This window comes from Desmodus rotundus, chromosome 9, assembly GCF_022682495.2.
Source record: "Desmodus rotundus isolate HL8 chromosome 9, HLdesRot8A.1, whole genome shotgun sequence".
Taxonomy (NCBI): domain Eukaryota; kingdom Metazoa; phylum Chordata; class Mammalia; order Chiroptera; family Phyllostomidae; genus Desmodus; species Desmodus rotundus.
In genome coordinates this window covers 54,839,218-54,857,056 of record NC_071395.1, presented here as the reverse complement: position 1 = coordinate 54,857,056, position 17,839 = coordinate 54,839,218, and the positions used below count along the sequence as shown (strand labels likewise).

Sequence of the window (17,839 nt, the reverse complement as noted above, 5' to 3'; positions counted from 1 at the left end):
CGCAGATGGGTTGCACAACAAAATGTCAATGTACTTAAGGCTATGAAACTATATACTTAGAAATGGTTTAAGATGGTAAATTTCATTATGTGTACCAAAATTTTTTTTAAAAAATGAAGAAGAGCTTTGGTCATTTGGACTTAGTTTGGCAGGATATTGAGGTGAACTGAGGGTTCCCATGCAAGGGAAAGCGACTTGTTTCAAGAGCAAAGTAGGAACTTACCAGACAGACTAGAAGAGGCTGGGGACCACAGTTTGTGGAAGCAGAGCACCTGGTAAAACAGGAGCCTACATAACTGTGCAAATAATAGTGGATGTTATGTTACATGTAAACTCAAAGAATCTTAGAGACGAGGAGACACTGAAGATCATTTGGTCAAACTCTGTCTTTTGCAGATGAGAAAAGTGAGACCAGAGAAAAGTGACTTGCTCACAGTTGTCCATTGCATTCAATGTGGAGTCAGAGTAAGACTCTGGTCTCAGGTCATCCCACCTGGGCCTCTAGCAGTGCAGTGGCATCAAAGAGCTCTCTTTTCCTGATGAACCATGAATGACTTATTCATGAAATAAACAATGCTGGAGCACAGGCATGAGGCTCAGTGCAGGCATGAGGCTCAGCGCAGTGCTGTGTACTGGGGCACCACAGGCCAGCCAGGCCCCCAGGGCTCTTTCTCCCTCAGCTTTACAGTGCAGTGACAAAAAGGCGAGGTGATTAGGCCCTGGGGTCCCACTGCCTGCACACACAGCTCAGCTCACCTCTAAGTAGTTCTTACGTGTTGCATAGGTGACTTAACCTCTTAGTTGCCCATCTATCAAATGGGCTACCTACTCCCAGAGCCTTGGTGAGAACTGCATGATACAATGCCTAGAAAGAGCAGTGTGCTGGTAACGGTTTAACCACCAGCTTTCCGGGCACGAGCTGACGGTAGGGGAAATGTTGGTTTGTAGCGTTTGCTGATTTCCATGGTGCAAGTACTTTCCCCAAGTCTGATTGCAGGCTACCAATATGACATCAACCAGCTCACAAAACTTCTGAATATTTAACAACCAGCTCTCATAAACCAGGTCTAGAACACCTCTGCTTGCAAAGTATTTGGGATAGAGAGCAACTAGATCTATTGTTCACAAGATGCTGTGGATATATGCCAGGGAAATTGAACCTTGTTAAGCTGAGATGACAGAGAAGGCTAAGACCAATCCAAACACAGAAAACAGTACATGCAAAGGTCCTGGGGTTGGGGTGGGGGGGAGAACATGGGATGTATTTGATGGCCACTATGAACAGGGCAGAGACAATGAGATGAAGAGAGGTCGGGTTCAGGATGAAAGGGGAGGCTGGGGCTGCTTGCTTGGGTCTCCCCCTAATGAATGCTAAGGATGCTTTCAGCCTTATGAAAGCATGGGGAGCCACTGAAGTATTTTAAAGTTGGAGAATGCTGCGATTGATCGGATTTGCCTTTTAAGAGATTATCCTGGCTGCAGTGCAGAGAATGTTTTCAAAGCCAGGGTACACTCAGGGGGTCAGCTGGAGGACATGGTGGCCCCGGCCAGAGACGATGGCAGCTCTGACCAGAGTGCTGGTCATGGGGACAGGCAGAAGGGGGTGAGATTTAGGAGGTAGCATTGACGGGACATAGTGATTGATTGGGTAGGGTGAAGGTTGGGGAAGGGAGGGGAGGGAAAGACTCTCAGGTTTCAGGTTTGAAAAATTGGGTGGGTGTAGCTTAGAAAGTGATTTTTAAAAAGGTATAAAGTGCTAAAGGGAGTTCAGAGGAAGGACAAAATCCTTCCAGCTGGTGGAGAGGTGGGAAGATTTAATATTGTAAAGATGTCAATTAATGAATACATTTAACATGATGCCAATCAAAGTACCCACAAACTGGGGAAACTTTAAAAAGTTCACCAAGGTGCTAAGATAGGACCTCTCTGCTTGAAAAATGACAGGGCCCTGCCCTCTCAGACATGAAACCCAATTATAAGTTTCAGTAATTAAAAGAATATGGGGCCTTATATGAACATAAAGAAATGTCATGCAACAGAAGAGAACATTTCAAAATAAATAGTTTGTGTACACATGAAGAATGTAAATACATAAGTATCCATACAGGTGTGGAGCCTTCTCAGGTCCACATGGGAGAGATGGAATGTTCACCAAGTGGTGCTGGGCCAACTGGTGAAGCACTGAAATGAAAGTTAGGCATTTAATTTCATATCATGACTGAAACATACCTGAATTAAATAATTTCAATTAAAAATGTAAACATGTCAAAAAATTGTTATAAACTTGAGCCGTGCTAATCTTGTATAGAAACCATCAAGCATAAATATATGAGTACATAAAAGGAAAATTTTTTAAAAAGATTTTATTTATATATGTATTAAATATTTATTTATATATTTATTTTTAGAGAGGGTGAGGGAGGGAAAAAGAGGGAAATACTAATGTGTGGTTGTCTCTCGAGCACCCCCTACTGGGAACCTGGCCTACAACCCAGGCATGTGCCCTGACTAGGAATGGAACCAGCGACCCTTTGGTTCACAGGCCAGTGCTCAATCCACTGAGCCACACCAGCCAGGGCAAGAAAATTTTAAATCAAAAAGAAAAGGACAAACTAGGAATATATTTGTTATATATGACATATGGTCTTATGCATAAAAAATTCATTTGTTCAGCAAAAGTTTATTTTATGCCTTCTGTTTTTCAACCACTATGTTACGTATGCATTGTGTATAAAGAGGTGAATGTTAGTTGTCTTACAATTTAAGGAGAAAAGAAAAATACCTAAATTAAAAACTAGCAAGCAACATCAGGAGTTATGTCAGGAAGGAATACAATTAAGCAATAACATATTTTTTTATAAATCCCAACCACATTCATAATGAAATAAATGCAAATCAAGCAGCACCATGATCACAGTTTTCCCCTATCAAGTTGGCAAAGATTTTTTTTAACAAATAAAAATATGCAGGTTTGCGAAGTTAGAAGTGGAAACCTTCTCACACTACGGCAGGAAGGTGGAAGGCTGCGGGCAGAGGAGCTTCGTGGCACACTGGCAAGCCCTACAAAATCTGTGCCCTTTGACCTAACAATTCTGCTTTCAGGGGTGTAGATGGAGGAAATCAGTGAGTCCTCCTGAAGGCTGTTTATTGGAGCATGGTCTACAGTAGTGACAAATGGAAAACATCCTTAGTGTTCATTAGGGGACTCATTAAGTAAATAATAAAACATCTTTACAATGAAACACTTTTTAGACATTAAAGGTAATGCCATTGGTGGGTATTTAGTTACATGAAAGATGTCTATGATACAGGGTTTTTTTTTAAAGCATAGTATGGTCCAATTTTTATATATATGAAAAAGTAGTTGCACTGAAAAAACCCAAGGAAGGTACAGAAGCCTGCATACCAAGAGGTTCAGAGTGATAGGTTTTAGGTGTTGGTATTATTATTTAATTTTTTGTTTTGCTTACTTATACAGTTGATCCTTGAACAATGTGAGGCATTGGAGGTCCAGATCCCTCACACAGTCAAAAATATGAATAAAACTGTTGACTCCCCCAAACTTCAGTCACCTCCCAGTGTCTGCAGAGGGCAGGTTCCAGAAGCCCAGCAGACACCCAAATTCCAGGATGCTCAAGCCCCTTTTTATAAATTGACATAGAACAATGTGCACAGTTGGCCCTCTGCATCCATCCATAGACTCCCAACCAGGGACTGAAAATACTGTTTTCCAGCCATGGTTGTTTGAATCTGCAGATGCAAAACCCCGGGATATGGGGATATGGAGGGCTGACTGTATATTTATTGAAAAAAATCTTCATGTAAGGGAACCCATGCAGTTCAAACCTGTGCGGTTCAAGACTCAACTGTATTTATTATTTTCTAATAAAATTAATGTTTAATTAAAAGTTAAATGAAGAAAATAAGATGCAAAAATTAATGTCACCCATGTTTAAATGCTAAAACAGCACACACTGTTACACTTGATTCTATGGGTACAAAGAAAGGGTTCCCAGCCGGGGAAGCTGGGAGAGTTCTAGCAGACTGCTTTGAGAGGGAGGGACCTGAGGAGGCAGTTAGGGGTGGAGCAGTGGGGACACATAGCATATTCTCTCACAATCAGAGAAGAAAACAAATACACACACTGTCCAGGATGGCTCAGGGGGCTGTCTCTGACTACGAACTTCCACCTTGAGGTTGTTGGGCCACATGCGACTCAGGTTGGTGGAGACAAGTGGCTGATGTTTCCTACTGAGGGTTTCAGATGCCACAGGAAATGGATCAGTGGTCTCTGGTCTTGCCTGCACAAGAAGCAGCCACTGATGTGGACAGCTAACCTACAACCCGCTGGGAACCTTGCTCCAGCAGCTGGGAAGATGGTGGCTCCCCAGCAGACTGGACAGGCTGCTCTGCCTCAGTGGCCCCGAGAACTCGGCCTCCTTCCTGGAAGGTGGCGGACAAAGGCCCCTCGGAGGTCCAGCCGGCCTTTCCTCCTGAGCCACACACTGTGAGCCTCATGGGAGATGAACGCCTGCCACCTCACATCCAGGGCTTGGCTGTAGGATAGCACGTCAGGGACCACTCTGGGCCTGCACACAACTCTCAGGTCTGGTGGTGGAAAACAGGATCTTGGTTCCCGAGGAAAAGAAAACCCTGAAACCTGGAGAGCTATCATGGGGACAGAGTAAGCACGCAGCACTGGGTCTAAGAGGAGACACACTGGACTCAGCCGGAAGACCTGCTTTTAGATGCCAGCCATGTCATCAATGACTTGGTTTTTTGTCAAGTCACCAACCCTTCTGAGCCTCCTCTGCTTCTTCTGGAAAGCTCTGGTACTAGTTACACTATTACCCAGAGCTGTTTCCCTGATGTGGCTGAGCCTGAGAATCAAGCCTGGCCCTATTCCAGACATACCGAATCATACTCTTCTGGGAGGGTCCTGAGTCTGTATTTTAACCTCACACAGAAATGAGGTTAGGAAACCTGAATCCTGCTCATCGGGCCAGTGCACAGACTTCCTGGCTTGTAAAGTACTCAGCAACATGGGGCAGTTCTTACGACTGAGTCACTGCACCATGAACACAAGGGTGTTACTTAGGTAAACATTCTAGAAGGAGACTCAGAAAGTAGGAGGTGGGAAGGGAGTCTCAGAGAATCTCTCCTCCTTCGGCCTCAGCCCTGCCACATACACCCTGTGGTCCTTGGTGCAAATATTGATGGTTCCTGTACCCAGGGACCCATCACCATCATAAACCTCTGCCTATTAGATGTAACTTTCCTGGTACAATTAGCCAAAATGCAGCAATCAGCTCCCTGTGGTCATAGCTGCCAAGAACAGTGTAATCAACACCAGGGCTCTGAAAAAAAACACACTGTCTCCACACCTGTGACTTTGCAGGTCTCTTTTTCCTCCGACCACAATTTGCTAGAGTGCAGAGGCCTGCAGGAGGGCAGGGCTCCCAGGGAGAGGCCCAGTGGCCCCTCCCTGGTTGAGACTGAGAGGCCGAGCCAGTGGAGGCTCAGCAGGGAGGTTCTCTCCTCCTCTCCCAGGCTCTGTCCACGGGGAACTGGCTTCTTGGCTGTCTTGACGGTGCAGTGAGAGAAAGTCTCGAGCACAGCACCAGGGGGTGGAATTGCTGTCACCTACAACTGCAAGACCTGCACCAGCCACAAAACCTGTGAGATGTTCTGACGCATAGCTGTGACAGGCCACTGAGGGTATGGGGGCCAGTGGGCCCCGTTTTTTAGTATTGTTCTTGCGGCTCTTGGCAGAATCTGGGCTAAACATTGGACTGTTGATAGAACTAGCCAGGGGAAAAAATGGTGCTAATAATTCAATAATCACCTCTGTCATCTAGTGAGTGTGTAAGGCCAGGCCCTGTCTTAGAAACTCAGGTAATCATCACGATTACACTGGGTCTATCAGTATCTCCACTTTATAGATGAGATGCTTACTGCCTAAGGTCATCAAGCTGGGTCCCATCCTAGCTGCCTCATTCCAAAATTGCGCTCTTAACCACTAACCTGTGCTACTTACCACTCTTGTACATCCAGTAGAAGAAATCACACCAAGGCCACATGTTTGGCTTCATCTGGTGGCTTTACTTAGCACAAGCCCATGCACAGGAGGGGGACCTGGCCAGTGTGCACGGAGGGGGATTCCTCTGGCCCTGGTGGCCCAAGGCACAAAGTGCTGGATTTCTATTTCAGTGGCTATGATGGGCCAAGAGCCTACAGAGTGCTTTAAACTCCCTAGAAGTCGTAAAGATTATCCTTTCCACGAATGACGTTGCAGGAAGCAAAAGAGCACAAATTCCACTTTGTTATTAACCTTGAGGGAGCTTAGCATCAGGGCAGACAACAGTGAGGGACACCTGTGAACAGCCTGGAGTTGAGTCCCAACATTCTGCAAATCACTTAGCCATTCTTTGCTAAGTGATTTTCTAACCTCAAACATGGGAAGATATTTATTTTACTGGAAAATGGAGTTACATAGATATGCAAATGTATAGGTATAGAAATATAAAAATAGAAGCAGACCTCACCAGTGTAAGCATTTGGCAGAGGGGCACAGTTTCGGGGTGAGTTCCGAATGGCTTCCCCCCACACTGCTGTTTGAGCAAGGAGGGACTTTCTGCATCTTCTCTTCTGTAAAAGGTGAATTATTTCTCAAAGTCCTGCCATGTTGTGCCCTTAATGTCTGGCTCTATGTTAGAAAACAGGTTTTTTGCTTTGTTTTGGATTTATTTTTACATCACAGTTGACTTAAAATCTTATATTATTTTCGGGTGTACAACACAGTGGTTAGACATTTCTATACCTTAGAAAGTGATACCCCAATAAATCTAGTACTCATCCGACACCATACATAGTTATTACAATATTATCGACTGTCTTCCCTGTGCTGTGCTTAGAAACTAGGGTTTTCAGGGAGACAGAAAAGGCCAGCGCAGCCTGAGGATGTGGGGTCTGCAGGAGAGTGAGGGGAAGTGCGCTTTCATAGGGGGGAGGGAAGCAGCAGAAGAGGCTGCTGGGCGTGGCTGACCCAGGCGCACAAGGGAGGCCCTGCTCCGGAAGGGGGTGGCCGCTTGCTCGGAGGAGAAGCGGCAAACAACCCTGGCTGATCGAGACACTGAGAAGCCCAAGAATGCATGTCAACTAACTCACCCCAGAGCACTTCTTAGCTTTTACTTGAGCACAAACAAATGCATTTGATTACCTCTCCACTTTTCATTGTTGGAGGCAAGTGTTAATCAAAGAGAAAATGGTCAAGAACAGGCAGCAGCTGGGAGGAGAAATGGGAGGCCTAGGTTTTTCCACAAGGCCCCAAACCATACCTGAACCGCCTCCTCCCCAGGGCTCCGCGCGGGGATAAGGAGTCATCCTTCCCCAACGTTGCATGGCACAGGTGTGCGAGCTGTTTGCAAAATGTTCCTAGCTCATCCACTTGGCATTCTTTTTTTTTCTTACAGCATTATCCTTGAAAAAATATTCTATTCAAGATACAAATTTAATTTCTAGTTAAAAATGCCCATTTCAGACATCAAACACTGGCCCAAATAGTTGTCCCTGTTCACAATGGAAACAGGTGGCATTGACAGCCCTCCTGGTTGGTAGCCTGTGGTTGTACTGACGCCGCCTCCACCCCTATCTGAAATTCAGATTGTCCTTCAGCTGAGTCTGAGGAAGGATGTCTCCATTGGCGGCCCTGGAATAGGGGGCTGCTATTCACTAGAGACTCCCCAGCCCCGTAATGGCCTGGTGCTCTCAGTTATAATATTCTAAACACACATCACAGCGTGCACGAGCACACTCATAACTGCTCCACTGTGGCATTTAGATTTACCCTTGAAATTTATCTTTAATTTTTACAGTTGTCTCCTTAACCATGTATATTACTCCCTTCCTCAAACAACCTGTCATGCTGCTGCAGTTTTTCTTGAAACCAAAGTGTAATTAAATATTAAATTAATATTTCATTTAAAATTAAATATCAAAGGCTTCCGTCTAATCTTTCACTTGTGCACTGCTGGTTCTCACCTCGTGTTCTCATTCCTGTATCCACAAAGGCAGGTACCACCTCTTAATAATGTGTTCCCATATTATCTTTGTCCTTTTCATTTTTTAATTGGTGACACTGAATTTTTGCTACATGGAAACGAATGGATGTAGGGAGAGATTTTAATGTATCGAAGGATTAATTCAGCATCCTACACCCATCTTCACTTCTCAAAGAAGGATTTCACTGCACCAAGTAAATAATAGTCTTAGAATCATATAATGCAAGAGCTTACATGGGGTCTTAGAGGTCACATAGCCCACCTTTCGTCTTTGCAAACAAATAAACCAAAGTCCCCTGGCCTTCAAGGGGGCATCGTTGGTCAGGGTCTGGAACTGAGGCAGAGCCCAGGCTGTGCTGGCTTTATCTCCATCACACCATCAAATTCTATGAAAAAATTTACCTTGGATCCCAGCAGGGTGGCTCTGTTGGTTGGAGCATCATGCCAGGCACCGAAAGATTGCAGGTTTGGTCCCCAGTTGGGGCACATACCTAGGTTGCATGTTTGATCCCTGCTTGGGGCATATAAGGGAGGCAACTGATCAGTGTTGTTGTATCACACTGATGCTTCTCTCTCTCTCTTTCCCTTCCTCTCTCTCAAAAAAATAAACATATCGTTGGGTGAGGATTAACAATAATTTAATTTGGGAACATTAAAATGTTAATTGAATGTAGCCTCTGAATGTTGGACACATGAAGTGTAGGACAGAAGGTAGATTGGAGGAGGAAATTGGGAGGAAGTAGAGTGAGAGACAGGGGAACCAACACATAGCACAAAGAGGCAGATATCACAGAATCAATAAGTAGGATCAAAGTTCCTTGAAGACACAGACACTGGGAGGGAAAAACGGAGTGGTAAAGTCCTAAGGTGGCATGAGGGCAGGAACTAATCTGTGGATCTCTAAATTCCTCTCCAAGCTAGGCTGTACTTTTAAGCCTTCCTGTCCTGACAGGAAGTGACTGTCTTTGACCAGAGTCACGTGGAGAGGTGCTCCTGACGCATACTTTCTCCTCTGCTTGCATGTCAGAGTTCATCTTCTGATTTGGTGCATGTCTGGCAGTCAGAGATTTTAGCTTTCTTAGGCAGGCTTTCCCCCCATTGCTTTTGTATGCTTAGCGAGACTAATTTAGAGTTAGGACTGGTGAGATCCTCTGGTTCCGTGGGCAGAGTCTTTAGTAGACGGTGAGCTCTGTGCACTGCTGATGAAAGTGAAGATCCTTTGCTGCAGGCAAGTGCACATATGTGCAGACACACAGCTGGGCTCAGACTTTCTACACTTTTATGGTCTCTTGGTGGCCACCCACAAACCCCACCATGGTCCTAGGCTCCAAATGAAGGCTTGCTAGTGAGGAAAGCTGAACCCCCAGTGGTAGGCCCGTTGAGCCCTCAGATCTTCCCTCACCCCATCAGCTTCGTTGTCTCCTCCCAAACTTCTGCAAAGGAACTCCATTGGCCCTTGATGCTGCCATCTTGGCAGTCAATATTCCTATCAGTCAAGGGTATGAGTGACCTCCTGTGCAGTGTCAATGCTGTCTGGGTCAGGGTGGATCAGAACTTAACAAAGAGTCTCCTTTCCATGTTAGCCAGTGTTCCCTATAGTTTGCGGAAACAGAAGTGAAGACAAAAGCTGGAGTAAGCATTATCTGGTCTCTGTACCTCCTCTTAAGGAAAGTAGAAAAAATCATATAGAATTTATATAGCTTACCAGCCCTTTGGGAAAATTAATATTGAGCACCAGCCAACTTTTTATTTTTAAATAAGTGGTTCCCAGTAGATATTTTTAGTTAAAAACTATTTACTTATAAAAGAAACCCATCACACATTGCTTATAGTTTACATCTATTTGTTGGGTCCAAGGTAAGTAAGTAGCCTCATATCTTATACTTGCAATCAAATTAGAAATGACACATAAGATCCAGGCTCTCAGGAGAAATATTATGAAATCTCAAGGTATTGATAAAAGTGTTTCCAAGGCAGATCCAAATGGGATTTAGATTCTGTGGCAGTTGAAATGTGTATTATTAAACTCCTTAAGCAAACCCGAATGACTCCCAGTGGAAGATTAAGACATTCTATGTATAGCAAAGACGAAATTCTCATGTCTGAGTTCTCTCTATTGAATTCCCCCTTGATTATCTTCTGCAATATTTAACTTCATGCCATGCCATAATTATTTAATAAAAGGTAAATATAAATTATATTTCAGTGGGGATATGACCTTTTACCTTAATGTTATGTTACTAAAGAAAGACATAGATAAATAGAGCCTATAGATCAAAGTGTATTTTTAATTTACACTGTTTTTGCCTTGCCAGCACTTCCCCGTGTCCCTGTCAGCCAAGGGGTTGGCAGGACCCTGCAGCCCCCGCACTCTGTGGGGTGTGAGAGGTTGTAGATTCACTCTGATGGTGGAGGTTAATGACCTGGTTGGTCCTCAGAGACAGTCTTGGTGCTGGTCTTGGGTACCTCAGTCACTAACTGAGGTTTACTTGGCTGCCACCAGGCCTGGACAGACAGAACACCCAGGGAAGCGGGACAGGGAGCTGGAACTCCAGATGAGGCTGAAACTAGCAGGTGCAAAACAACTGGCCATTTGGGAAGTCAGTTTGGAACCAAAGTAAAATTCATTCAGTCCAACCTCAAGTTGAAGGATTAAATGACTTTTCCTCTTGTGGTTTGGTATTAACTAAACAATTTTGGCTTGATGATTTTTACTTCAAAAGTGCACTTGATTAAATGAAATTGTGTGTGTGTGTGTGTGTACATGCATGTGGTTAGCCCCTGTTGATATAGATCACAGTGTGTTTACTGCCGTCTTTCTCATCTTGGGGGCTGACATAACCCATCCCACAGCTGATGCCTATGAAGTCTGGCTGGAGCCTGCCAAACCAAACCAACCAAACCAAGCCAAAGCAAACCTAACCAAAACCAAACTCAAACCAACCAAACCAAGCCAAGCCAAGCCAAGCCAAGCCAAGCCAAACCAGACCAAACAAAACTGAACACTCAACCTAAGAAATAGATGAGTACATCTAAGGTACAAATTCAGTTTAAAACAGAATTGCTGACCCAGTATGGCCAAGATTGTCTTCTGTTTATGACTTAGGTGGGCAGTGGGGAGGGGAGGGCCAGATAAATCTGACATTCCCCATGTCCTGGTGGCTCTCCTTCTAATAGGAGGGAAGAGCGGGTACAAATGTGGGATGAGTACTCTGAAAGGGAGCCCTTCAGCTCCGTGCCACCTCTGTGCACTGGCCTGAGTCCAGCTTTAGAGAACTTGCCTGTCAGGGAGGAAGGACCGAAGAGGAAGGCGGTGAGTGGAGCTGTGGGTGGTGGGCACCTAAGTTCCAGTGAGAGGGTGGGAACCAGCCTGGGAGTGGCCATGCAGGTGGGGAGGAAGGGGCCAAGGCAGCCATGGGGGCCTAGGGGGCCTGGTAGGGGTTAGATTTCCTACCCTATGTGATAGCCCCTTACTTCATAGCATGTTGTGAGTGCACCCATATATATAATTTCTGCTTTCTCCATATAGGAAAATTGGCACCTTAGGTAACAAAATGGTGCATATTTAAACAAAGACAAGGCAATGATTGATTTAGAGCATTTTGTCACCAAGTCCGTCCACAATGCAGCACCAGGCAGCTGTTTGTGTTTGCTGATTGATACCAAATGGGCCTTGTGCCATGGTGACAGAGAAGTCAGGCAGCCTGGGCTTCTCTGCAGGGCTGGAGAGGAAGCCCAGGATAGGTGGGGTGTGCAGGGAGTGGGTGACAGGAAGCAGAGGGTGCACAACCACTTTTCAACACTTTCTCGGCTCTTCACCAGCTCCCAGCCAGTAGCTGAGTACTGAGGTGGGGTAGTCTCTGGCCCTGGAGGCTGCTGGCACACCTGGCTAGGGCTGGGGACCACACCTCCAGTTGTACAGCAGGGAAAGTTAAGAGCATAGGCCTTGAACTAGAGAAGCCAGGGTACAGCGTCCACCTTCACTGCCTGGAACTGCATTTAAAATGGGGATAAAACACACATCGTGGGGTTGTCATGAGGATAAATGAGCTGGTGTGTGTAAAAGGCTTAGCATAATGTCCCTAACATGGTGAGCCTTTGGTAAATTCTAGCTATGATAATGACAGTTTTCATTATTGAATATTACTGCCACTAAAAACCGTGTTATTAAGGAAAAAGTCTTCAGAAACTGCTGCTATCATAACACTAAGTGGGAAAAATAAGTTTACAGAATGATTCCGATTATACACCCAGGTCTTCTTACATGAGTTTCTGGGTAAGATGGTACTGTGAGTGTAAGCCCCACCACCAGAATACAGAGGAGGATATTTCCAAGAAAACATAAAAGTAAGAGAAGTCTAGTATTCATGTCTGAAGCCTGGCTGTTGTCATCAATATGCCAAGAATTTTATGCGGTCGAGTTGGGGTGCAAGACAGAGGTGCGCTGACAGGGGTGTGAAAACCAGACTGGTCCTTCCCCTCCTGGAAAGCAAGAGCAGGGCCGGGAAATGATGGAGGAGACCTGGCAAAACCCCTAGGGCTCCTCTGTTCCCACCTCACAGAGTGAGACCAGGAGACACAAGCAGGAACTTGATCTTGACTGGAAAACAGGTTACTTAACAATCCATATTCAGAGAAGTTGTCATTTATGTGTGAGGAAGACAGATAATCTCTTACATCAAGGGCTCCGACAGATTTCAACTCTTATTTACTGATATAAACTGACTGGGAGAATTGAATCAATGAAGGACGCAAGAATGGAAAACTATTGGGTGGCAGAGAAAGCACTTAAATATAGAGTTCTAAATTATTGTTAATATGATGATGAGGGTTAATGTAAATATTAAAACTAATGTCTAAAAGATACCAATCATTAAATGTTTAATAACAGTAGCATTAGCTGATGATGATAAACCAGCAACAAAAATGTAAATGTGGAGAGAATGGGATGAGGAAACGAAAGGTAAGCAAAAATTTTTATAGATGGAGGGGCTCAACAGGCTCGAATAATTAGAAAAAATATAATATTTTTTAAGAACTCTAAAGGTTTACAGGAACTACTATAAAGGACACATGGACAAAATCAAGGGGGAGGGTGGAGGTGGGGGAGGGAGGTGGGTTCACCTGGGGTGGGGTGGAGGGATGGGGAGAAAAGGCATACAACTGTAATTGAATAACAATAAAAATTAAAAAAAAAAGAACTCTAAAGGTATTGCTTTAAATTAAAATAAGATGAGTCTCTTCCTAATCACTAGGGAAAATATATACATGTAAAACTATTAGAAAGACAAGGATAATGTGGAAGGATATGTTTATAGTAGCAATTATGTATAAAATATGTCAAATAATATGATCAAAAAGATATATTAAATAATACATTTAAAGCATTACCCAAGAACACAGACAAGACTAATATGTGTTAATTCACAAAATTCTTAATAAATTACAAAAGGCAGATATTCTGCAAGCCATGTTTTAAAACCCAATGCAATTAACTAGAATAAATAATGGACAATTTAATACCTAACCACTTAGAAATTTTGAGATATTCTCTTGGAAACCAAAGGAAGATAAACTTAGAAACATGGGCTATTCAGAAAGTTAGAACAAAGAGGTGGGGGAGAACCATAAATAGGAGATTCAAATTTTAAACAAATTATCATGCAGACTCGATGCTAAAACATTCAAAATCTTGATGACATGCATGATTTTCCCAGAAAAATACAAGTGGTGTTGAGATATAAAGAATGACTCCAAGGTTTTTGATTGGCAGTCTGATGGACAATTTACTGAGAATGGCATGGGCTAGGGGTATCTTGGGTGGGAGGAGCCTAGGGCCATCATTGTGGAAGTTTCCATCCAATAGTTGGAATAGATGAGGCTGACTCTCCAGCAAGCTGTCTGGCACAGACCTCAAGGTGTGTGACCGGCAGTGTGTGACTTGATGTAGAAATCAAGGAGACCCCGGCGAGGTTGCTGCAGGAGGGGACAGCCACACAGAAGGCAGTCTTGGCAACGACTGGAAGAGCTTCAGCATCTGTGAGGAGTTCGAGGAAGCGCTGCGCTGCTGGCAGGCAGAGGAGCAGGGCTGGAGAGCTTGCAGTGAGGCGGGCAGTGAGCATTGACAGCCCACAGGTTCAGCATTTCCAGCAAGAGTGTTTCCAGTGTCAAGTGCTAACTGGAGTTTAAGATCAGAATGGAAAAGTTCCTCATAGTTTGGCTAGAATGTTACTGGTGACCTTGGCAAGCTCAGTGTCACGGGGGTGATTTCAAACTTTCAGTCAAGAGGTAATAGCCATGCTATATAAGTTTTATAGAAAACAGGATAAAATATAGAAAAGCTTTTCAATGTATTTTTCAAAGCTGGTGTAAAATGAAAATCAATCAGCAGTCGGACTGCACGGCATGCACATCCCAGTTGTTTAACATCCCAGTTGTTTGTCTGTGTGTCAGACACAGACACACAGGCTCCCAGCAACAGTGAGGTAAGGGGCACCTGTTGACAGTCTGCTCCAGGCACTGCTCTCGGGAATTTAATTGACTGAATCCTCACACCAGCAGACTCAACAAAATATTAACAAGGTGAAGCCAGAAATATGCTAAGTAAATTACATACCACACCCACAAATAAAAGTTTAATTGTGAAATATTGGGAAATCTACTATAAAATACAGTATAAATTGGTGAAAGGAGAAAATTCATATCATAATTTTCTGAAATTCTGACAAGTTCTGGTAAAAATCCCTTAACAAAGCCTAACTAATACCTGCCTCAACTAGCCACCACCACATTTGGTGGTGAAATGTAGTGTCTTTTAGAGGAGAGCAAGCAAAATATCCACCAACACCCTCAGTTTTAGACACTGTTGGGAAAGTTTTAGCCAACACAAGAGTGGGATTAAGAGAGTTCAATGGGATTAATATACTCATCGAAAGGAGACAAAATGACCATTAGATGCATGTAGATGCTATTAATGTGCAAGCTTAAGAATAGACCCCCAAAATAATGAAATCTGTCAGGGGTTTGGTTGCAAAATAACAGGTAGATGCAACTGGCTAAGATCTTTTATGTGCCAAGAACTGTGCTGAGGCGTTATAGAAATTGCTTCATTTAATTTTGAGGGCCAACTCATGAGACACATTTTAAACAAGAGCTCTCAAATTAATGGTGGAGCTGGAATTCAAACCCAAGATCTACTTGACTCTAAAGCTGATTCTCTTAGTGACTATTCCATGTATTGCCACACACAGTCTGCACAGACACATAAAAACCTAAAGTGTTTCTAGGGGCCAGAAAGATGCTTAGAAAATGCAATGAGGGTGATCATATGCATTAAAAACAACAACAAGTGAAGTACATAGCAAAAAATAAAAATGAACAACAGAAAAACCTACTACCTATTCGATTAGTAGTACATTTTACTGATGGATCTAAAGAAGAATTCATGTGGTGTGTGAATATGTATATATTGTGTGTGTGCCGACCAGATTTGGAGTTGGGATGGCCTATGATCTTCCTACACGTAGTCTACAGACAAATTGGGATATGATATAGTGACAGTGTTAAAAATAATATAAAAGTGTTTTTACAAGTAAAAAAAGAAAAAGACTAATTTCTAATAGAAAAGAGCAGAAACTATTAATAGGCAGTTCATAAAAGAAGAAGTTGAAATCATCACCAAATACAAGAAAAAATTTTCAACCTCACCAACAAAGAAATAAATGTAAGTTAAAATGATGACATACATGCTGACTGGTGTGGCTCAGTGGATTAAGCACTGGCCTGTGAACCAAAGTGTTGCCAGTTTGATTCCCAGTCAGGGCACATGCCTGGGTTGCTGGCCAGGTCCCCAGTAGGGGGCGCATGAGAGGCACAACCACACATTGATGTTTTTCTCACTCTCTTTCTTCCTCCCTTCCCCTCTCTCTAAGAATAAGTAAAATCTTTTTAAAAATGATGACAAACATTGCTGAAGGGAGTATAAATTTGTACATTCTTCTGAGGAGTAATTAACAGTAGGTGTGAAAGACCTTAATATAATTATAGTTTCTGGTCAAGTAATTCTAATTCTTGAAATTTTCCAATTGAAATAATTAAAGTTGTGTGGGAAGAATAATTATTGCTCTGATTTTTATATTAGCAAGAAATTGGGACCATGTTAAATGCCAAACATCAGAGAACTATTTAATAAATTATAGACCATGGAGTTGAAAAATATGCAGGGATTTTAAATAATATTATAAAAGAAGATTTAATAACCCAGGGAAAAGTTCGATATATTGTTCTATCACAAATTTAAAAAGTAAAGGAATGGAGGAAGAATGAGAGAGGATAAAGGAATCTACTCCAAAAATTTCTATTTAGTAGAGTAGAAATGCTGAGCTATGTCACTTGTTCACTCACTCACTCACTCACTCACTCACGTTGCTGACACCAAGTGCTCGCTGAGGGCCAGACACTGTCTGCAACAGTGAGAATGCAGTGGTGAAGTGACACAGCTATGGAATTTGCTCCTGTGGAATTGGCAGTATTCGGTAGAGCCTGACATTAAACAGATGTGCATGTAACGAAATATAACCGAACATTCTGAAAGTGTATTGCATAAGAACAGGGTTTAATGAGAACAAACCCACGGAAGTTATGTATGTGTGTGTGTGCACATACATGTATGTAAATATTTAAGAGAATACTTAAGAAAAAGTGGTATTTAGGAGAAGAACTGGTAGGTGATAAAAGCATACCTACCTGGGAAAGAAAAGAAGAGAGGGAGGAAAAAGAAAGTGAAGGTAGTTTGTTGTCTTCAGAAACTGGGGAATGTTTAATTGTATAATATTTCTCAGTCTGATTATATCAGACTGAGCAGAGAATTACAATTGTGTGCACTTAAGGCAGAAATGATAAAATAATTGTAATAATTCTGAAATTTTGGAATATCATTCTAATGGAAAAACATTAAATTATTATTAACTCCGAAGTTATGTGTGAAGTAACCAATGTCAATAGCAAAAATCTTTAACTGGTTCTTACATGGGTAATAGCAGAATCTTTCTGTTTCCTATGGAGGACTTAATTAGAAGTTTGCTTTATGGGTAGGATACATGCTCAAAAAGAGGACTTTTATTTTTCAGCATTAAATGAACCCACCATAGACTACGGCTTCCAGAGGCTGCAGAAAGTCATCCCCAGGCATCCTGGAGACCCTGAGAGATTAGCTAAGGTAAAACACTTTGGAAATTGACACATGGAAATCTTCTTATAGGATTTCAGCAAATTTAGATAAATCTAGCAACTTAAATCCCTCTAAAATTAAATTAGGTCTTGAAACTTGGTTAAACTTTAAAGATGCACATAAAATATTTACTAACTGTGAAATATGCTATGATTAATCTCCAAGGACCTATGAAACCTATATAAAAGAGATACACTATGAGCTTATAGAACACTGCCAAATTGATGAAAGTAATTGTATAATTGCTTAAAAGTGTAATTTCTCACTCCTTTGTATTTAAATATAATTGTATTTGCCCATAATTTCATGGACCCATTAATCTACAATCAAGTATACATTGAGGACCTACTATGTATACAGGCATTTAATGAAGGGGAAGACACCTCCATCTATAATTTCTATGAAATGCATCACTTTTAAATGAACTTGCTTATGAAAATTATATCATAAATCTAACCTTTATTTTAGCTTTTAAAAAATATATCAATTTATTAGGTATTCAATTAATGGGAAATTAATAAATTTTAACATTTATATTCGCATGTTAAGT

General features: G+C 42.5%; 1 protein-coding gene across 2 annotated transcripts in view; it reads left to right on the top strand.

The window, feature by feature from the left end:
• Positions 1 to 17,839, top strand: part of EBF2 (EBF transcription factor 2) — a 195,147-nt gene that overhangs the window by 154,595 nt on the left and 22,713 nt on the right. For both annotated transcript variants that reach the window (XM_024560763.4, XM_045195807.3), the window contains exon 11: positions 17,189 to 17,277. In XM_024560763.4, the coding sequence (XP_024416531.1) occupies positions 17,189 to 17,277 (89 nt within the window). The remainder of the gene's footprint in view (positions 1 to 17,188; positions 17,278 to 17,839) is intronic.